Consider the following 17,500-nt stretch of genomic DNA (forward strand, 5'->3'; position numbering starts at 1 on the left):
CACACACACTCCGGTTACGACCACACACACTCCAGTTACGACTACACGCACTCCAGTTATGACTATAAACACTCCAGTTACGACTACACACACTCCGACTGAACACACTCCAGTTACGACTACACACTCCAGTTATGACTATAAACACTCCAATTACGACTAGACACTCCAGTTACGACCACACACACTCCAGTTACGACTACACACTCCAGTTACGACTACACACACTCCAGTTACGACTAGATACTCCACTTACGACTACACACACTCCGACTGAACACACTCCAGTTACGACCACACACACACCAGTTACGACTACACACACTCCAGTTACGACCACACACACTCCAGTTACGACCACACACACTCCAGTTACGACCACACACACTCCAGTTACGACTACACACACTCCAGTTACGACTACACACACTCCAGTTACGACTACACACACTCCGACTGAACACACTCCAGTTAGGACTACACACTCCAGTTATGACTATAAACACTCCAGTTACGACTACACACACTCCAGTTACGACCACACACACTCCGGTTAAGACCACACACACTCCGGTTAAGACCACACACACTCCAGTTACGACTACACACACTCCAGTTACGACTACACACACTCCGACTGAACACACTCCAGTTACGACTACACACTCAAGTTATGACTATAAACACTCCAGTTACGACTACACACACTCCAGTTACGACCACACACACTCCAGTTACGACTACACACACTCCAGTTACGACCACACACACTCCAGTTACAAACACACACACTCCAGTTACGACCACACACACTCCAGTTACGACCACACACACTCCGGTTACGACCACACACACTCCAGTTACGACTACACGCACTCCAGTTATGACTATAAACACTCCAGTTACGACTACACACACTCCGACTGAACACACTCCAGTTATGACTATAAACACTCCAATTACGACTAGACACTCCAGTTACGACCACACACACTCCAGTTACGACTACACACTCCAGTTACGACTACACACACTCCAGTTACGACTAGATACTCCACTTACGACTACACACACTCCGACTGAACACACTCCAGTTACGACCACACACACACCAGTTACGACTACACACACTCCAGTTACGACCACACACACTCCAGTTACGACCACACACACTCCAGTTACGACTACACACACTCCAGTTACGACTACACACACTCCAGTTACGACTACACACACTCCAGTTACGACTACACACACTCCAGTTACGACTACACACACTCCAGTTACGACTACACACACTCCAGTTACGACCACACACACTCCGGTTAAGACCACACACACTCCAGTTAGGACTACACACTCCAGTTATGACTATAAACACTCCAGTTACGACTACACACACTCCAGTTACGACCACACACACTCCGGTTAAGACCACACACACTCCAGTTACGACTACACACACTCCAGTTACGACTACACACACTCCGACTGAACACACTCCAGTTACGACTACACACTCAAGTTATGACTATAAACACTCCAATTACGACTAGACACTCCAGTTACGACTACACACACTCCAGTTACGACCACACACACTCCAGTTACGACTACACACACTCCAGTTATGACTATAAACACTCCAGTTACGACTACACACACTCCGACTGAACACACTCCAGTTACGACTACACACTCCAGTTATGACTATAAACACTCCAATTACGACTAGACACTCCAGTTACGACTACACACACTCCAGTTACGACTACACACACTCCAGTTACGACCACACACACTCCAGTTACGACCACACACACTCCAGTTACGACTACACACTCCAGTTACGACTACACACACTCCAGTTACGACTACACACACTCCAGTTATGACTATAAACACTCCAGTTACGACTACACACACTCCGACTGAACACACTCCAGTTACGACTACACACTCCAGTTATGACCATAAACACTCCAGTTACGACTACACACATTCCAGTTACGACCACACACACTCCGGTTACGACCACACACACTCCAGTTATGACTACACACACTCCAGTTATGATTATAAACACTCCAGTTACGACTACACACACTCCGACTGAACACACTCCAGTTACGGCTACACACTCCAGTTATGACTATGAACACTCCAATTACGACTAGACACTCCAGTTACGACCACACACACTCCAGTTACGACTACACACTCCAGTTACGACTACACACACTCCAGTTACGACTACACACTCCAGTTACGACTACACACACTCCGACTGAACACACTCCAGTTACGACCACACACACACCAGTTACGACTACACACACTCCATTTACGACCACACACACTCCAGTTACGACCACACACACTCCAGTTACGACTACACACACTCCAGTTACGACTACACACACTCCAGTTACGACTACACACACTCCAGTTACGACTACACACACTCCGACTGAACACACTCCAGTTACGACTACACACTCCAGTTATGACTATAAACACTCCAGTTACGACTACACACACTCCAGTTACGACCACACACACTCCGGTTACGACCACACACACTCCGGTTACGACCACACACACTCCAGTTACGACTACACACACTCCAGTTATGACTATAAACACTCCAGTTACGACTACACACACTCCGACTGAACACACTCCAGTTACGACTACACACTCCAGTTATGACTATAAACACTCCAATTACGACTAGACACTCCAGTTACAACTACACACACTCCAGTTACGACCACACACACTCCAGTAACGAATACACACTCCAGTTACAACCACACACTGACTCCAGTTACGACTACACACACTCCAGTAACGAATACACACTCCAGTTACAACCACACACTGACTCCAGTTACGACTACACACTCCAGTTACGACTACACACTCCAGTTACGACCACACACACTCCAGTTACGACCACACACACTCCAGTTACGACTACACACTCCAGTTACGACCACACACACTCCAGTTACGACTACACACACTCCGACTGAACACACTCCAGTTACGACTACACACACTCCAGTTACGACCACACACACTCCAGTAACGAATACACACTCCAGTTACAACCACACACTGACTCCAGTTACGACTACACACACTCCAGTAACGAATACACACTCCAGTTACAACCACACACTGACTCCAGTTACGACTACACACTCCAGTTACGACTACACACTCCAGTTACGACCACACACACTCCAGTTACGACCACACACACTCCAGTTACGACTACACACTCCAGTTACGACCACACACACTTTAGTTACGACTACACACACTCCGACTGAACACACTCCAGTTACGACCACACACACTCCAGTTACGACCACACACACTCCGGTTACGACCACACACACTCCAGTTACGACTACACACACTCCAGTTATGACTATAAACACTCCAGTTACGACTACACACACTCCGACTGAACACACTCCAGTTACGACTACACACTCCAGTTATGACTATAAACACTCCAATTACGACTAGACACTCCAGTTACGACTACACACACTCCAGTTACGACCACACACACTCCAGTAACGAATACACACTCCAGTTACAACCACACACTGACTCCAGTTACGACTACACACACTCCAGTAACGAATACACACTCCAGTTACAACCACACACTGACTCCAGTTACGACTACACACTCCAGTTACGACTACACACTCCAGTTACGACCACACACACTCCAGTTACGACCACACACACTCCAGTTACGACTACACACTCCAGTTACGACCACACACACACACCAGTTACGACTACACACACTCCGACTGAACACACTCCATTTAAGACCACACACACTCCAGTTACGACTACACACTCCAGTTATGACTATAAACACTCCAGTTACGACTACACACACTCCAGTTACGACTACACACACTCCGACTGAACACACTCCATTTAAGACCACACACACTCCAGTTACGACTACACACTCCAGTTATGACTATAAACACTCCAGTTACGACTACACACACTCCAGTTACGACTACACACTTCAGTTATGACTATAAACACTCCAGTTACGACTACACACTCCAGTTACGACCACACACACGCCAGTTACGACTACACACACTCGAGTTACGACCACACACACTCCACCACACACACTCCAGTTACGACCACACACACTCCAGTTACGACTACACACTCCAGTTACGACTACACACTCCAGTTACGATTACACACACTCCAGTTACGACTACACACACTCCAGTTATGACTACACACACTCCAGTTACGACTACACACACTCCGACTGAACACACTCCAGTTACGACTACACACTCCAGTTACGACTACACACACTCCAGTTATAACTATAAACACTCCAGTTACGACCACACACACTCCAGTTACGACCACACACACTCCAGTTATGACTATACACACTCCAGTTACGACTACACACACTCCGACTGAACACACTCCAGTTACGACTACACACTCCAGTTATAACTATAAACACTCCAGTTACGACCACACACACTCCAGTTAAGACTACACACTCCAGTTACGACCACACACACTCCAGTTACGACCACACACACTCCAGTTACAACCACACACTGACTCCAGTTACGACTACACACTCCAGTTACGAGCACACACTGACTCCAGTTACGACTACACACTCCAGTTACGACCACACACACTCCAGTTACGACCACACACACTCCAGTTACGACTACACACACTCCGACTGAACACACTCCAGTTACGACCACACACACTCCAGTAACGACTACACACACTCCAGTTATGACTACACACTCCAGTTACGACCACACACACTCCAGTTACGACTACACACACTCCAGTTTCGACTACACACACTCCGACTGAACACACTCCAGTTACGACCACACATACTCCAGTTATGACTACACACACTCCAGTTATTATGACTATAAACACACTCAATGCAAAACTGCCTTTTACGCAGTAAGAAAAACAGGACAGTTAATATCTAGCCCATGATGATCGAGGACTGTCACACATTATAACTACAGTGAACACAAATGACATGCAAATGTGAGCCGCTGACCTTGACGCCCTGGATGAGGCCGTTCTTGAGGAACGTGTGCTGTGGGAAGGTTTCATGCAGCACCTGTAATGAAGAACAGGTCAGAGAACAGTGCGTGTGTGTGTGTGTGTGTGTGTGTGTGTGTGTGTGTGTGTGTGTGTGTGTGTGTGTGTGTGTGTGTGTGTGTGTGTGTGTGTGTGTGTGTGTGTGACGCACCGTCAGCATCGGCGTGGTCAGGAGACCCCAGGAGAAGAACTCCAGGAAGATCACAGCCACCGCATGAAACACCCTCGCCCGGCCCACACTGCGCTGCTGTAAAACACACACACACACGCACACACAGCTGTGAAACATGACAGTCTCATGTGTAAGAGAGAGTGTCAGTGTGTGTGCGAGGGAGAGTTTGTGAGTGTAAGTGTGTCTGTGTGAGTGAGTGTGTGTGTGTAAGTCATTGTGTGTGAGAGAGAATGTGTGTGTAAGTGTGTCTGTGTCAGAGTGTGTGTACTGTATGAGTGTGTGTGTGAGAGTGTAAGAGTGTCAGTGTGTGTGTAAGTGTGAGTGAGATAGTGTGTGTGTGTGTGTGTGTGTGTGTGTGTGCGTGTGTGTGTGTTTGAGTATGTGTATGAGTGAGGGTGTGTGTCTGTGTTAGTGTATATGCGTGTGAGTGTGAGTGTGTGAGAGAGAGTGAGAAAAACCATGAACATTAATCTGTCATTATAGATCCATCTGAACATGTGACAGAAATAAACATCATTCAGCAAATATAACAGCCTCGATCATCATCATTTCCTTTATTTACTATAAAAACACCGTGTTTTTTTTATTTTTTATTTTTTTTTATTGAAGGTAACATTGGGTACAAACGTGTTAAACCATCAATATACAAAGAAACATTTATACAGACATACCAAACCAGAGACAAACAAAACAAAAACAAAACATACATACTAAATAAAAGAGGAAAAATAAGAAAATTAAGAGGAATTGGGAAATAGGTCATAATATTTACACAAAAGTTTTCCATTCTTCTCGTTCATAAAAACACCGTGTTTAATGAGAATGTTGAGGTGCGATGACGTCACTCACTCTGATGTGTTTGAACAGCATGATGTTTTCCGTCCGACTCTCACATTCTGCTCGAGACCTCAATCATCCTGATCGGATTTAATTCATAATAATAAATTAACTCTCGTTAACGCTCTTCTCTTCCACTTTCTAACATCAACATTCCTGAGCATCAACTTCCGCTTTCCGGGTCTGAGTACTTCTGAGTCAATTTCAAAATAAAAGTTTTTTTGTTACCGAGGAATCTAGTTCACCGTATCAATAATGTTTGGACGTAAACTTTATATGTCATAAGAATATAAATGTAAAATATAAACGTAAATTTAAAAAGTCAACATTTCGACTTTTATAGTTATAAATGCGACTTTTTATATCATATTTATGATGAGACAAGACAGCTATTCAATCTGAATTTGTTCGCTACGTTTTGAATTAACTTTCTTATTTTGTTACAAGCCAACTGATAAAGTTGAAACTTTTTTATTTATTTTAATTTTATTCGACGATTGTATGAGTAAAATACAACAGATAGAAAAAAACACCTTTCTGTATTTATTGGGAAAACAATGCCCCTTTCAAACTTGTATTTTGCTTGGGTGCGTTTGATTGTATTGAGGCGCGCTCACGTCAGCCTGCTCGTTCCCGCGCTGTGCAGTGGACACGCGCGAATCACGAGGGAAACGGGCTTTTGTCGAATTAGTTTGTTAGGTTCGTGCACTGTGTGAAACAGTGTGAAGAAGTGCGACAGTGGCATAAGTTTGCAATGAAAACCGGACAGTGAGGTGTGTATGTTTGAGAAGTGTGTGTGTGTGTGTGTGTGTGTGTGTGTGTGTGCGCGTGCGCGTGTGCGTGTTTACATTGTGTTGCAGCAGAAGCAGCTTTTACCATTTCATTCACACTCTTCTTAAGTTAATATAATGCCTCATTAATTAATTTCCTGACATCAGCACGTACTTAAAAAAACATTTGTACTTTATAAAAGTACCTTTAAAATAAAAAATACCATGGTACATTTCCAAAATCCCGGTTTTAACATGGTACATTTGTAGTGCTGTTTTGTTAGTGCATGCTCAAAAGTGCTGTCTTGATAGGGAGCTCACCAGATTTCTTGACAAGGGTTACACAATAGGGTTGCATTTGTTAACATTAGTTGACTTCTTTAGTTAACATGATGAACTAACAATGAAAAATAATTCTGTTAAATGTTATTTGATGCTAGGCTTTTCTATAGAGAAGAATATGATGTCTCATGCGACAGAGAATCATTCTAAAATGAAAAAGTAAATTTAAAATATGTAAAGAGCCTATTTGTACTGTGAAAAAATAACATAAATGTGTAAAATTAATGTAAAATTATTTTTGTATTACATATTTTTTTCTGAATAAAAATAAAATTATTAATTTTAAGATTTATTTAATACTTTTTTTTTATTTAAACACAATTTATTTTTTATTTTAATCTAATTTATATATATATATATATTATACATGTTTTTTCTCTAAACTTCCCTTGTTTGAAAATCTCTGATTTAATTGATCTAAGCTGACATGAAATTTATAAAGACCCAATTTATACTTTGGGGGGGAAAAAACATAAATATGTGTAAAACAAAGCTGAAAATATTTAGTTTCTATTATGTTACATTATTCATTTTTTTCCTACTCACTATAGTATTGTACCGTTAGATTAATTATTTTAATAATTTAAAATATACAGTGGATAGTATAAGTGAACACACTCATGCTAAAGTTGACTAAAAAGAGGAATAAAAAATCATCTTTTGGAAATTGATCTTAATGCTTTAATTTAAAAAAATGAGGAAAAATACAACCTTTAAGGACACCAATTTTCTTTGTGCATGAATAATGTGTCGTGAATAAATATTTTCTTCCTTAAAATACAGGGTGCGTAAGTCAGGACACCCCTATGTTAAATCCCCATAGAGACAGCAGATTTTTATTTTTAAAGGCCAGTTATTTCATGGATCCGGGATAATATCTTCAACATCCTGATGAAGTTCCCTTGGCCTTTGGAATTAAAATATCCCACATCATCACATTCCCTTCATCATACCTAGAGATCGGCCTGGTGTAATTTCTACGGTTTTGGAAGCCATGAAAGGTGCCCCATTCGAGCCAATCCATTTGTCAGACATGAAACATCTGTCTCTCAAAACGGTATTCCTTATGGCTCTTGCTTCAGTGAAGCGTGTAGGGGACTTGCAAGCGCTTTCATGCATGGAGTTTGGGCCTAATGACTCAAAAGTCATACTCAAACCAAGGCACGGGTACGTACCCACATCCCTCAACACACCGTTCAGGGCCCAGGTTATATCCCTGTGCGCTCTCCCGGCTCGTGATGAGGAGGAGGATGCGAGTCTCCTCTGCCCTGTCAGGGCACTGAGAGCTTATGTGTCCCGCTCGTCTGCCTTCAGACAGACTGAGCAGCTCTTCGTTTTGTTTGGCGGACGCTCCAAGGGACTGGCCGCATCAAAACAGAGCCTATCCAGATGGATAGTTGATGCCATAGTGCTGGCTTACACTTCTAAGGGCCTGCAGTGTCCTTTGGGTGTCAGAGCGCACTCCACGAGAGGTTATATCCCTGTGCGCCGCCAGATGCTGAGTTTTGCTTGTGCATCGCTCACTGATCGATAGAACAGCTCCATGGGTGTTGAATAACCCGTACTATTACCCAGTTCAGGCTGAACACGTTCGCCCTGTCTGTGTGAAACACTGTTAACATAACTAGCTCCTGTAGGATGTTATTTCATGGGGAATGATGCTTGCAGCCTCTCTTCTCCGACTCTCTGTGAGTCTATGGTGATTATGCACTACATGAGCCCCGGGCTACTGCCCTTGGGACTTTGGTGTCGGATCCCAGTACGCACGGCGTTTTGCATTGTGTTCCCCATAGCGTAAGATATTACGCAGTACGAGAGATACTCTCGTAAGAGAACGTACTCGGTTACTAACGTAACCTCGGTTCTCTCTAGAGAGGGAACGAGTACTGCGTATCTTGCCGTGCATACACAGCTCTGGTTCGCTTAAACCAGTGTACCAGCCTTATCGAGCTATATTTATAGGGCGAGACCATGCCCTTTCTGGCGGGACGTGACGAAGCGGGCACGAAATGCCCCATTGGATATGTGTCACGCAGGGCCTCTCTCGATAGGCTGCTGCTGTTGCCGCAATAGGCGCGCGAGCCGTCTTGCCTATGTCTGCATGCTGCTGCACAGCGTTTTACATTAATTCGAAATTAAGGATAATTTTTGGCTTCAATATCTCGTGGAAAAGAGGTTTTCCACGAAAACCTTTTTCAACTTTTTCAAAGGGCGAAAAAGTTCAGGCATTGCTCAGAGTAGCATAATCCAGACAAGGAGAGATTGTCATGGGGAACTTTCCATAAGATCATCTCTCAATGCAAATCATACCAGCTATTAGCCTAACTGAAATAACACCAGGCCGATCTCTAGGTATGGTGAAGTGTGTGTGATGATGTGGGATATTTTAATTCCAAAGGCCAAGGGAACTTTATCAGGATGCATATTATCCTGGATCCATGAAATAATTCACTTATATATAGTTATTTATATATAAATAGTTCATTTATGATAAGCACTGTGTATAGCATTATTTTTATAAATATTTTAAATCAAAATAATTATTTTTATCTCAATAGTTTTTTTAATTATTTTAACCAAATGTATTCATTTATTTTACTTTTTTTTGTGGCATGTTTTTCCTCTAAACTTCCCTGGACTCTGGTTTGAAAATCCCTAATTTAATACTAACCAACATGAAGTAACAAGGAACAGCTGTATTTTTTTTTAACTAACTTTAACAAAGTTATTAGTTAAAGGGATAGTTCACCTGAAAATTAAAATTAGCCCATGATTTACTCACCTTGAAGTCATCCTAGGTGTATATGACATTCTTCTATCAGACAAATACAATCAGAGTTATATTGAAAAATGTCTGTTTCTGTTTTGAAGTCCATAAAGGTGCATCTATCCATCATAAAAGTGCATCTATCCATCATAAAAGTGCATCTATCCGTCATAAAAGTGCATCTATCCATCATAAAAGTGCATCTATCCGTCATAAAAGTGCATCTATCCGTCATAAAAGTGCATCTATCCATCATAAAAGTGCATCTGTCCATCATAAAAGTGCATCTATCCATCATAAAAGTGCATCTATCCATCATAAAAGTGCATCTATCCGTCATAAAAGTGCATCTATCCGTCATAAAAGTGCATCTATCCATCATAAAAGTGCATCTATCCATCATAAAAGTGCATCTATCCGTCATAAAAGTGCATCTGTCCATCATAAAAGTGCATCTGTCCGTCATAAAAGTGCATCTATCCGTCATAAAAGTGCATCTATACATCATAAAAGTGCATCTATCCATCATAAAAGTGCATCTATCCGTCATAAAAGTGCATCTATCCGTCATAAAAGTGCATCTATCCGTCATAAAAGTGCATCTATCCATCATAAAAGTGCATCTATCCGTCATAAAAGTGCATCTATCCATCATAAAAGTGCATCTATCCGTCATAAAAGTGCATCTATCCGTCATAAAAGTGCATCTATCCATCATAAAAGTGCATCTATCCGTCATAAAAGTGCATCTATCCGTCATAAAAGTGCATCTATCCATCATAAAAATGCATCTATCCATCATAAAAGTGCATCTATCCATCATAAAAGTGCATCTATTCATGATAAAAGTGCATCTATCCGTCATAAAAGTGCATTTATCCGTCATAAAAGTGCATCTGTCCATCATAAAAGTGCATCTGTCCGTCATAAAAGTGCATCTATCCGTCATAAAAGTGCATCTATCCATCATAAAAGTGCATCTGTCCATCATAAAAGTGCATCTATCCGTCATAAAAGTGCATCTATCCGTCATAAAAGTGCATCTATCCATCATAAAAGTGCATCTATCCGTCATAAAAGTGCATCTATCCGTCATAAAAGTGCATCTATCCATCATAAAAGTGCATCTGTCCATCATAAAAGTGCATCTATCCATCATAAAAGTGCATCTGTCCATCATAAAAGTGCATCTGTCCATCATAAAAGTGCATCTATCCATCATAAAAGTGCATCTGTCCATCATAAAAGTGCATCTATCCATCATAAAAGTGCATCTGTCCATCATAAAAGTGCATCTATCCGTCATAAAAGTGCATCTATCCATCATAAAAGTGCATCTGTCCATCATAAAAGTGCATCTATCCGTCATAAAAGTGCATCTATTCATGATAAAAGTGCATACATCCATCATAAAAGTGCATCTATCCATCATAAAAGTGCATCTATTCATGATAAAAGTGCATCTATCCATCATAAAAGTGCATCTATCCGTCATAAAAGTGCATCTATCCGTCATAAAAGTGCATCTATCCATCATAAAAGTGCATCTATCCGTCATAAAAGTGCATCTATCCGTCATAAAAGTGCATCTATCCATCATAAAAATGCATCTATCCATCATAAAAGTGCATCTATCCATCATAAAAGTGCATCTATTCATGATAAAAGTGCATCTATCCGTCATAAAAGTGCATCTATCCGTCATAAAAGTGCATCTGTCCATCATAAAAGTGCATCTGTCCGTCATAAAAGTGCATCTATCCGTCATAAAAGTGCATCTATCCATCATAAAAGTGCATCTGTCCATCATAAAAGTGCATCTATCCGTCATAAAAGTGCATCTATCCGTCATAAAAGTGCATCTATCCATCATAAAAGTGCATCTATCCGTCATAAAAGTGCATCTATCCGTCATAAAAGTGCATCTGTCCATCATAAAAGTGCATCTATCCATCATAAAAGTGCATCTATTCATCATAAAAGTGCATCTATCCATCATAAAAGTGCATCTATCCATCATAAAAGTGCATCTATTCATGATAAAAGTGCATACATCCATCATAAAAGTGCATCTATTCATGATAAAAGTGCATCTATCCGTCATAAAAGTGCATCTATCCGTCATAAAAGTGCATCTGTCCATCATAAAAGTGCATCTATCCATCATAAAAGTGCATCTATCCATCATAAAAGTGCATCTATCCATCATAAAAGTGCATCTATTCATGATAAAAGTGCATACATCCATCATAAAAGTGCATCTATCCATCATAAAAGTGCATCTATTCATGATAAAAGTGCATCTATCCGTCATAAAAGTGCATCTATCCATCATAAAAATGCATCTATCCATCATAAAAGTGCATCTATCCATCATAAAAGTGCATCTATCCATCATAAAAGTGCATCTATTCATGATAAAAGTGCATACATCCATCATAAAAGTGCATCTATCCATCATAAAAGTGCATCTATTCATGATAAAAGTGCATCTATCCATCATAAAAGTGCATCTATCCATCATAAAAGTGCATCTGTCCATCATAAAAGTGCATCTATTCATCATAAAAGTGCATCTGTCCATCATAAAAGTGCATCTATTCATCATAAAAGTGCATCTATCCATCATAAAAGTGCATCTATTCATAATAAAAGTGCATCTATCCATCATAAAAGTGCATCTATTCATCATAAAAGTGCATCTATTCATCATAAAAGTGCATCTATCCATCATAAAAGTGCATCTATTCATGATAAAAGTGCATCTATCCATCATAAAAGTGCATCTATCCATCATAAAAGTGCATCTGTCCATCATAAAAGTGCATCTATTCATCATAAAAGTGCATCTGTCCATCATAAAAGTGCATCTATTCATCATAAAAGTGCATCTATCCATCATAAAAGTGCATCTATTCATAATAAAAGTGCATCTATCCATCATAAAAGTGCATCTATTCATCATAAAAGTGCATCTATTCATCATAAAAGTGCATTATCCATCATAAAAGTGCATCTATCCATCATAAAAGTGCATCTATCCATCATAAAAGTGCATCTATTCATGATAAAAGTGCATCTATCCATCATAAAAGTGCATCTATCCATCATAAAAGTGCATCTGTTCATCATAAAAGTGCATCTATCCATCATAAAAGTGCATCTATCCTTCATAAAAGTGCATCTATTCATCATAAAAGTGCATCTATTCATCATAAAAGTGCATCATGGTGTTTATTAATATAACTCTGATTGTATTTGTCTGAAAGAAGAGTGTCATACACACTTAGGATGACTTGTGGGCGAGTAAATCATGGGCTAGTCTTCATCTTTGCGTGAACGATCCCTTTAAAGCTTGAACTATCATCACCTGATGATCTGATGGTGTCTCTGCGCTCTCCGGACAGGATCATCAGCGACTGGTTTGATTGGGTCAGAGGTTTGATTGGGTCAGATGGAGTGTTCGTACAGGAGTCGTTCTAAACGCACTGCAGGTCAGACGTCGCCTCAATAGTGTGCACAATAAACCTGCACTAACAAGTGACCAGATCTGCAGATTGTTTTGTTCTGTTCAGTTGGAGAGTCGAGCAGCCGGTCCGTGATGAAGAGGAGGAGCTCACACAAGTGAGTGTAGTAATCAAGAAGTGTGTGTGTGTGTGAGTAAGTGTGTGTGTGTGTGTGTGTGTGTATGAGAGAGAGATTGTCAGTGTGTGTGTGTGTGTGACAGAGAGAGAGAGAGAGAGAAAGAGAGAGTCACTGTGAGTGTGTGTGTGTGTGTGAGAACTCGCTCCTGTCATATGTTGCGTCACACGTGTGCACTAACAGGCACAGACACACACACCCCCCCCCCGTGTGTCCCGCTGGGAGTGTGGTGGGCTGCCGGATCCGGCACCGCTGGAGGGAGGACGAGTCCGGCCCGGAGTCTCGCTGGACCGGGACGGTTCTGGTTCAGGTGCTGAGATATTTATTATTATTTATATCTAATTTATTTATTTATTATTATAAGTATGATTTTTTTTTTACATGTTTTTCTCAAAACTTCCCTTGTTTGAAAACCCCTGATTTAATTGATCTAAGCTGACATGAAATTTATAAAGACCCAATTTATACTTTGGGGAAAAAACATAAATATGTGTAAAACAAAGCTGAAAATATTTAGTGTGCGTGTTATAATGTTACATTATCACTTTTTTCCCTACTCACTATAGTATCGTACGGTGAGATGCATTAATTATTATTATTTTTTATAAATATTTATTTATTAAAATCAAATTTATAATCATTTTATTTCAATCACATTTTTTTTATTTTTAAACAAATTTATTTTACTTTTTTTTATCCCTATAGTTCCCTGTAAACTCCAGTTTAAAAATCCATAATTTAATCTGATCTGACATGAACTAACAATGAGCAGTTTTTTTAATTTTTTAAACGGATGAATAAATACAATAACAAATGCATTTCTCACTTTCATCTCCTGGGGCGGTTCTGGTCCAGGTGCCGGTCAACTCCTCTCTCTACCTCATCAAGTACGACGATGTGGACTGTGTGTACGGCCTGGAGATCTTCCGAGACCCGCGGGTCCAGGATCTGGAGGTTCTGCCCGGGGAGATCGCCTCGTTCCGGGTCAGTGACACTCGTCTGGCGGACAGGCTTCTGGGCCGGCCCGTGGGTCACCTGTTCGAGACCGACGCGGGGTCCAAGGACGAGTGGAGGGGTTTGGTTCTGGCCAGAGCTCCCAGCATGCCTGCGTGGTTCTTCATCACCTACGAGAAAGACCCCATGCTTTACATGTACCAGCTGATGCAGGATTATAAAGACGGAGACCTTCGGATTCTTCCAGAGTCAGGTGAGGAGAGGCTGGGACAACTAGGAAAAAGTCCATTCGTGACTTACAAACTCCTATAAATCTACTTGTGCATTATATATATATATATATATATATATATATGCGCCATAAAAAATATATATATATATGCCATAAAAAATATATATATATATATATGTGTGTGTGTGTGTCATAAAACAATATATATATTTATATATATGCCATAAAAAATGTTATATACATTTTTATTATACAAATAAAATTTAAATGAAATAGTATGACTATGTAATATATTTTTTAAACGGTATATATATAAGTATACGTGTATATATATTTAGTTTTTATGCCATATATATACTTTTTTATGGTATATATATATACACCATAAAAAAAGTATATATATGAAAAAAAAAAATATATATATATATACACCATAAAAAAGTAAATATATGGCATAAATTTTTTTTATATATATATGCGCCATTAAAAAAATATATACAGTATATGGCACAAAGAAAAAAATATATATATATATACGTGCGCCATTAAAAAAAATATATATATATGCCATAAAAAAATATATATATATATGTGTGTGTGTGTGTGTCATAAAACAATATATATTTATATATATGCCATAAAAAATGTTATATACATTTTTATTATACAAATAAAATTTAAATGAAATAGTATGACTATGTAATATATTTTTTAAACGGTATATATATAAGTATACGTGTAAATATATATTTAGTTTTTATGCCATATACTTTTTTATTGTATATATATATATAGATATATACACACACATATATATATATATATATATATATATATATATATATACACCATAAAAAAGTATATATATGGCAAAAAAAATATATATATAAATGTATAACTGTATACGTGTAAATATATATTTAGTTTTTATGCCATATATCTACTTTTTTATGGTGTATATATATATATATATATTAGTCAAAAGATAAACATATATCTAGTTCATCAATTCTTTTTCAACAACTTAAAGGTGTATTGTGTAATATTTAGGAGGATCTGTTGACAGAAATGCAATATCATAATCATAACTATGTTTTCAGTGGTGTATAAAGACCTTACATAATGAGTTTTTATTACTTTAGAATGAGCCGTTTCTCTCTACACACACCGCGGGTCTCCTTACATCCACATGTTTCTACGGTGGCCCTGAACGGACAAACGCGTTTCGTCACTATGTTGTTCATTGTGTAAAGAAGCTGCTAAAGTCAGCGAATAAAACACTGACACAATGATGAACAAGTAACAATAACATTCGCAATAACATATCGTTTTACTGAATAATTAAGTAACCCTAATTTCTTAATTTATCTTTGTAAAGAAACCTCGTTGTTTAACTGGCTACTCTCTGATGACATCACTTCCTGTCGGCCACAGTAACTTCTATTGGGTGCAATTCGCAACCTCACCACTAGACGCCGGTTAAATTACACACTGCACCTTTAACTTTATACGATCATTCTTTTTTTCTCAATTAAAGAGTCTTTTGCTTTGTGCATATGATATTTCCCAAACACAATGAGAACAAAAGTCATTTAAATTATATTCTCCAATAATCCAGAATCACATTCCATAAAGAAGACCACTGTATCAGTTATTGTGACTAGCTTGTAAAAAACATCAAATATAAGTCATGAAACTGTGTGTTTCTGAATAACTCGTCCGGTTATTAAAGCTTTACTCTGTGTGTTCCTCCGTCAGAGGATCCGGCTGAGATCCGGGAACCGGGAGAATTCATTTTTTTATTCATTTAAATCAAATTATTTTTATTTCAATAATGTTTTTTACATGATATCAGAATCACATTCCATGAAGACGACCACTGTATCAGTTATTGTAACACATTTGATGTTTTTTTTTTTACAAGCTAAAGTCCTGAAACTGTGTGTTTCTGATTAATCCGTCTGGTTATTAAATGCTCCGTGTGTTCCTCCGTCAGAGGATCCGGCTGAGATCCAGGAACCGGGAGAGGTCAGCGACTCGCTGGTCGGGAAGCAGGTGGAGTGTCAGAACACAGAAGGAGCGCAGAGGATGGGAACGATTATCCAGCAGGTTCAGGCCAAACCCTCCGTTTACTTCATCAAGTTCGACGATGACTATCACATCTACGTCTATGACATGATCGGATCGTGAGATCAGCATCAGCATCACACGCTCCGTCTGGGATTTACATGCACATTATACACAAGCATCTGATGTCTGTTCCCAGCTCAATGTTTGGGAATAAAACTAGCTTGTGTTCTTTACACACATGGAGATTTGTTTTATATACCGCAAGTTGTGTTTGAAATGTTACGGATGGCCAGTTCAAGTCTTTGTTTTGATTGCTTATCGTCTGTTTTCATGCATTATAAAAAGTCTTTATGTTCTGTGTATTAACTTAAACATGTAGCATTAACATAAGGAGTGCTAACATTCCCTCTTCACATCACTGTGTTCCTCCTGTCAGTGTTCGATTAAATACTCAAGCGTTATACTGAACTAATGTGTCCATTTAGTGTGTGTGTGTGTGTGTGTGTGTGTGTGTGTGTGTGTGTGTGTGTGTGTGTGTGAGAGAG

General features: G+C 39.6%; 2 protein-coding genes across 7 annotated transcripts in view; one reads left to right on the plus strand and one right to left on the minus strand.

Moving 5' to 3' along the window:
• slc71a2b (solute carrier family 71 member 2b) overlaps positions 1 to 6,389 on the minus strand; it is a 22,794-nt gene extending 16,405 nt beyond the window's left edge. For 3 of the 6 annotated variants that reach the window (XR_013197391.1, XR_013197390.1, XM_077217539.1), the window contains exons 1-3: positions 6,191 to 6,389; positions 5,321 to 5,413; positions 5,126 to 5,188 (exon numbers count right to left, since the gene is read on the minus strand). Coding sequence is in view for 2 of the 6 variants with exons in the window: in XM_077217539.1 (XP_077073654.1) it covers positions 5,126 to 5,188; positions 5,321 to 5,413; positions 6,191 to 6,211 (177 nt within the window). In the remaining 4 variants the exon portion in view is untranslated. Of the gene's footprint in view, positions 1 to 5,125; positions 5,189 to 5,320; positions 5,417 to 6,190 lie in introns of all 6 variants that reach the window. The other 3 variants (XR_013197388.1, XM_077217538.1, XR_013197389.1) reach the window with 2 other exon arrangements.
• Positions 6,390 to 6,807: 418 nt separating this feature from the next.
• On the plus strand, positions 6,808 to 17,423 carry spinb (spindlin b). Its single transcript, XM_077217540.1, has 6 exons — positions 6,808 to 6,951; positions 13,465 to 13,551; positions 13,633 to 13,681; positions 13,883 to 14,009; positions 14,555 to 14,906; positions 16,882 to 17,423. The coding sequence occupies exons 2-6, from the start codon at positions 13,512 to 13,514 to the stop codon at positions 17,073 to 17,075; spliced, it is 762 nt and encodes a 253-aa protein (XP_077073655.1). The 5' UTR covers positions 6,808 to 6,951; positions 13,465 to 13,511; the 3' UTR covers positions 17,076 to 17,423.
• Positions 17,424 to 17,500: the final 77 nt, after the last annotated feature.

The sequence above is a fragment of the Siphateles boraxobius genome, unplaced genomic scaffold, assembly GCF_051911475.1.
Source record: "Siphateles boraxobius isolate OS27281-9 unplaced genomic scaffold, OSU_SipBor_1 74, whole genome shotgun sequence".
Taxonomy (NCBI): Eukaryota; Metazoa; Chordata; class Actinopteri; order Cypriniformes; family Leuciscidae; genus Siphateles; species Siphateles boraxobius.

Excerpts from the sequence above, each read along its gene's own strand:
- spinb (XM_077217540.1), top strand. The coding sequence starts at position 13,512 with ATGGAGTGTTCGTACAGGAGTCGTTCTAAACGCACTGCAG. Across the intron at positions 13,682-13,882 it reads AAGAGGAGGAGCTCACACAA|GCACAGACACACACACCCCC; the intron begins GTGAGTGTAGTA and ends GTGCACTAACAG. Across the intron at positions 14,010-14,554 it reads CCGGGACGGTTCTGGTTCAG|GTGCCGGTCAACTCCTCTCT; the intron begins GTGCTGAGATAT and ends GTTCTGGTCCAG.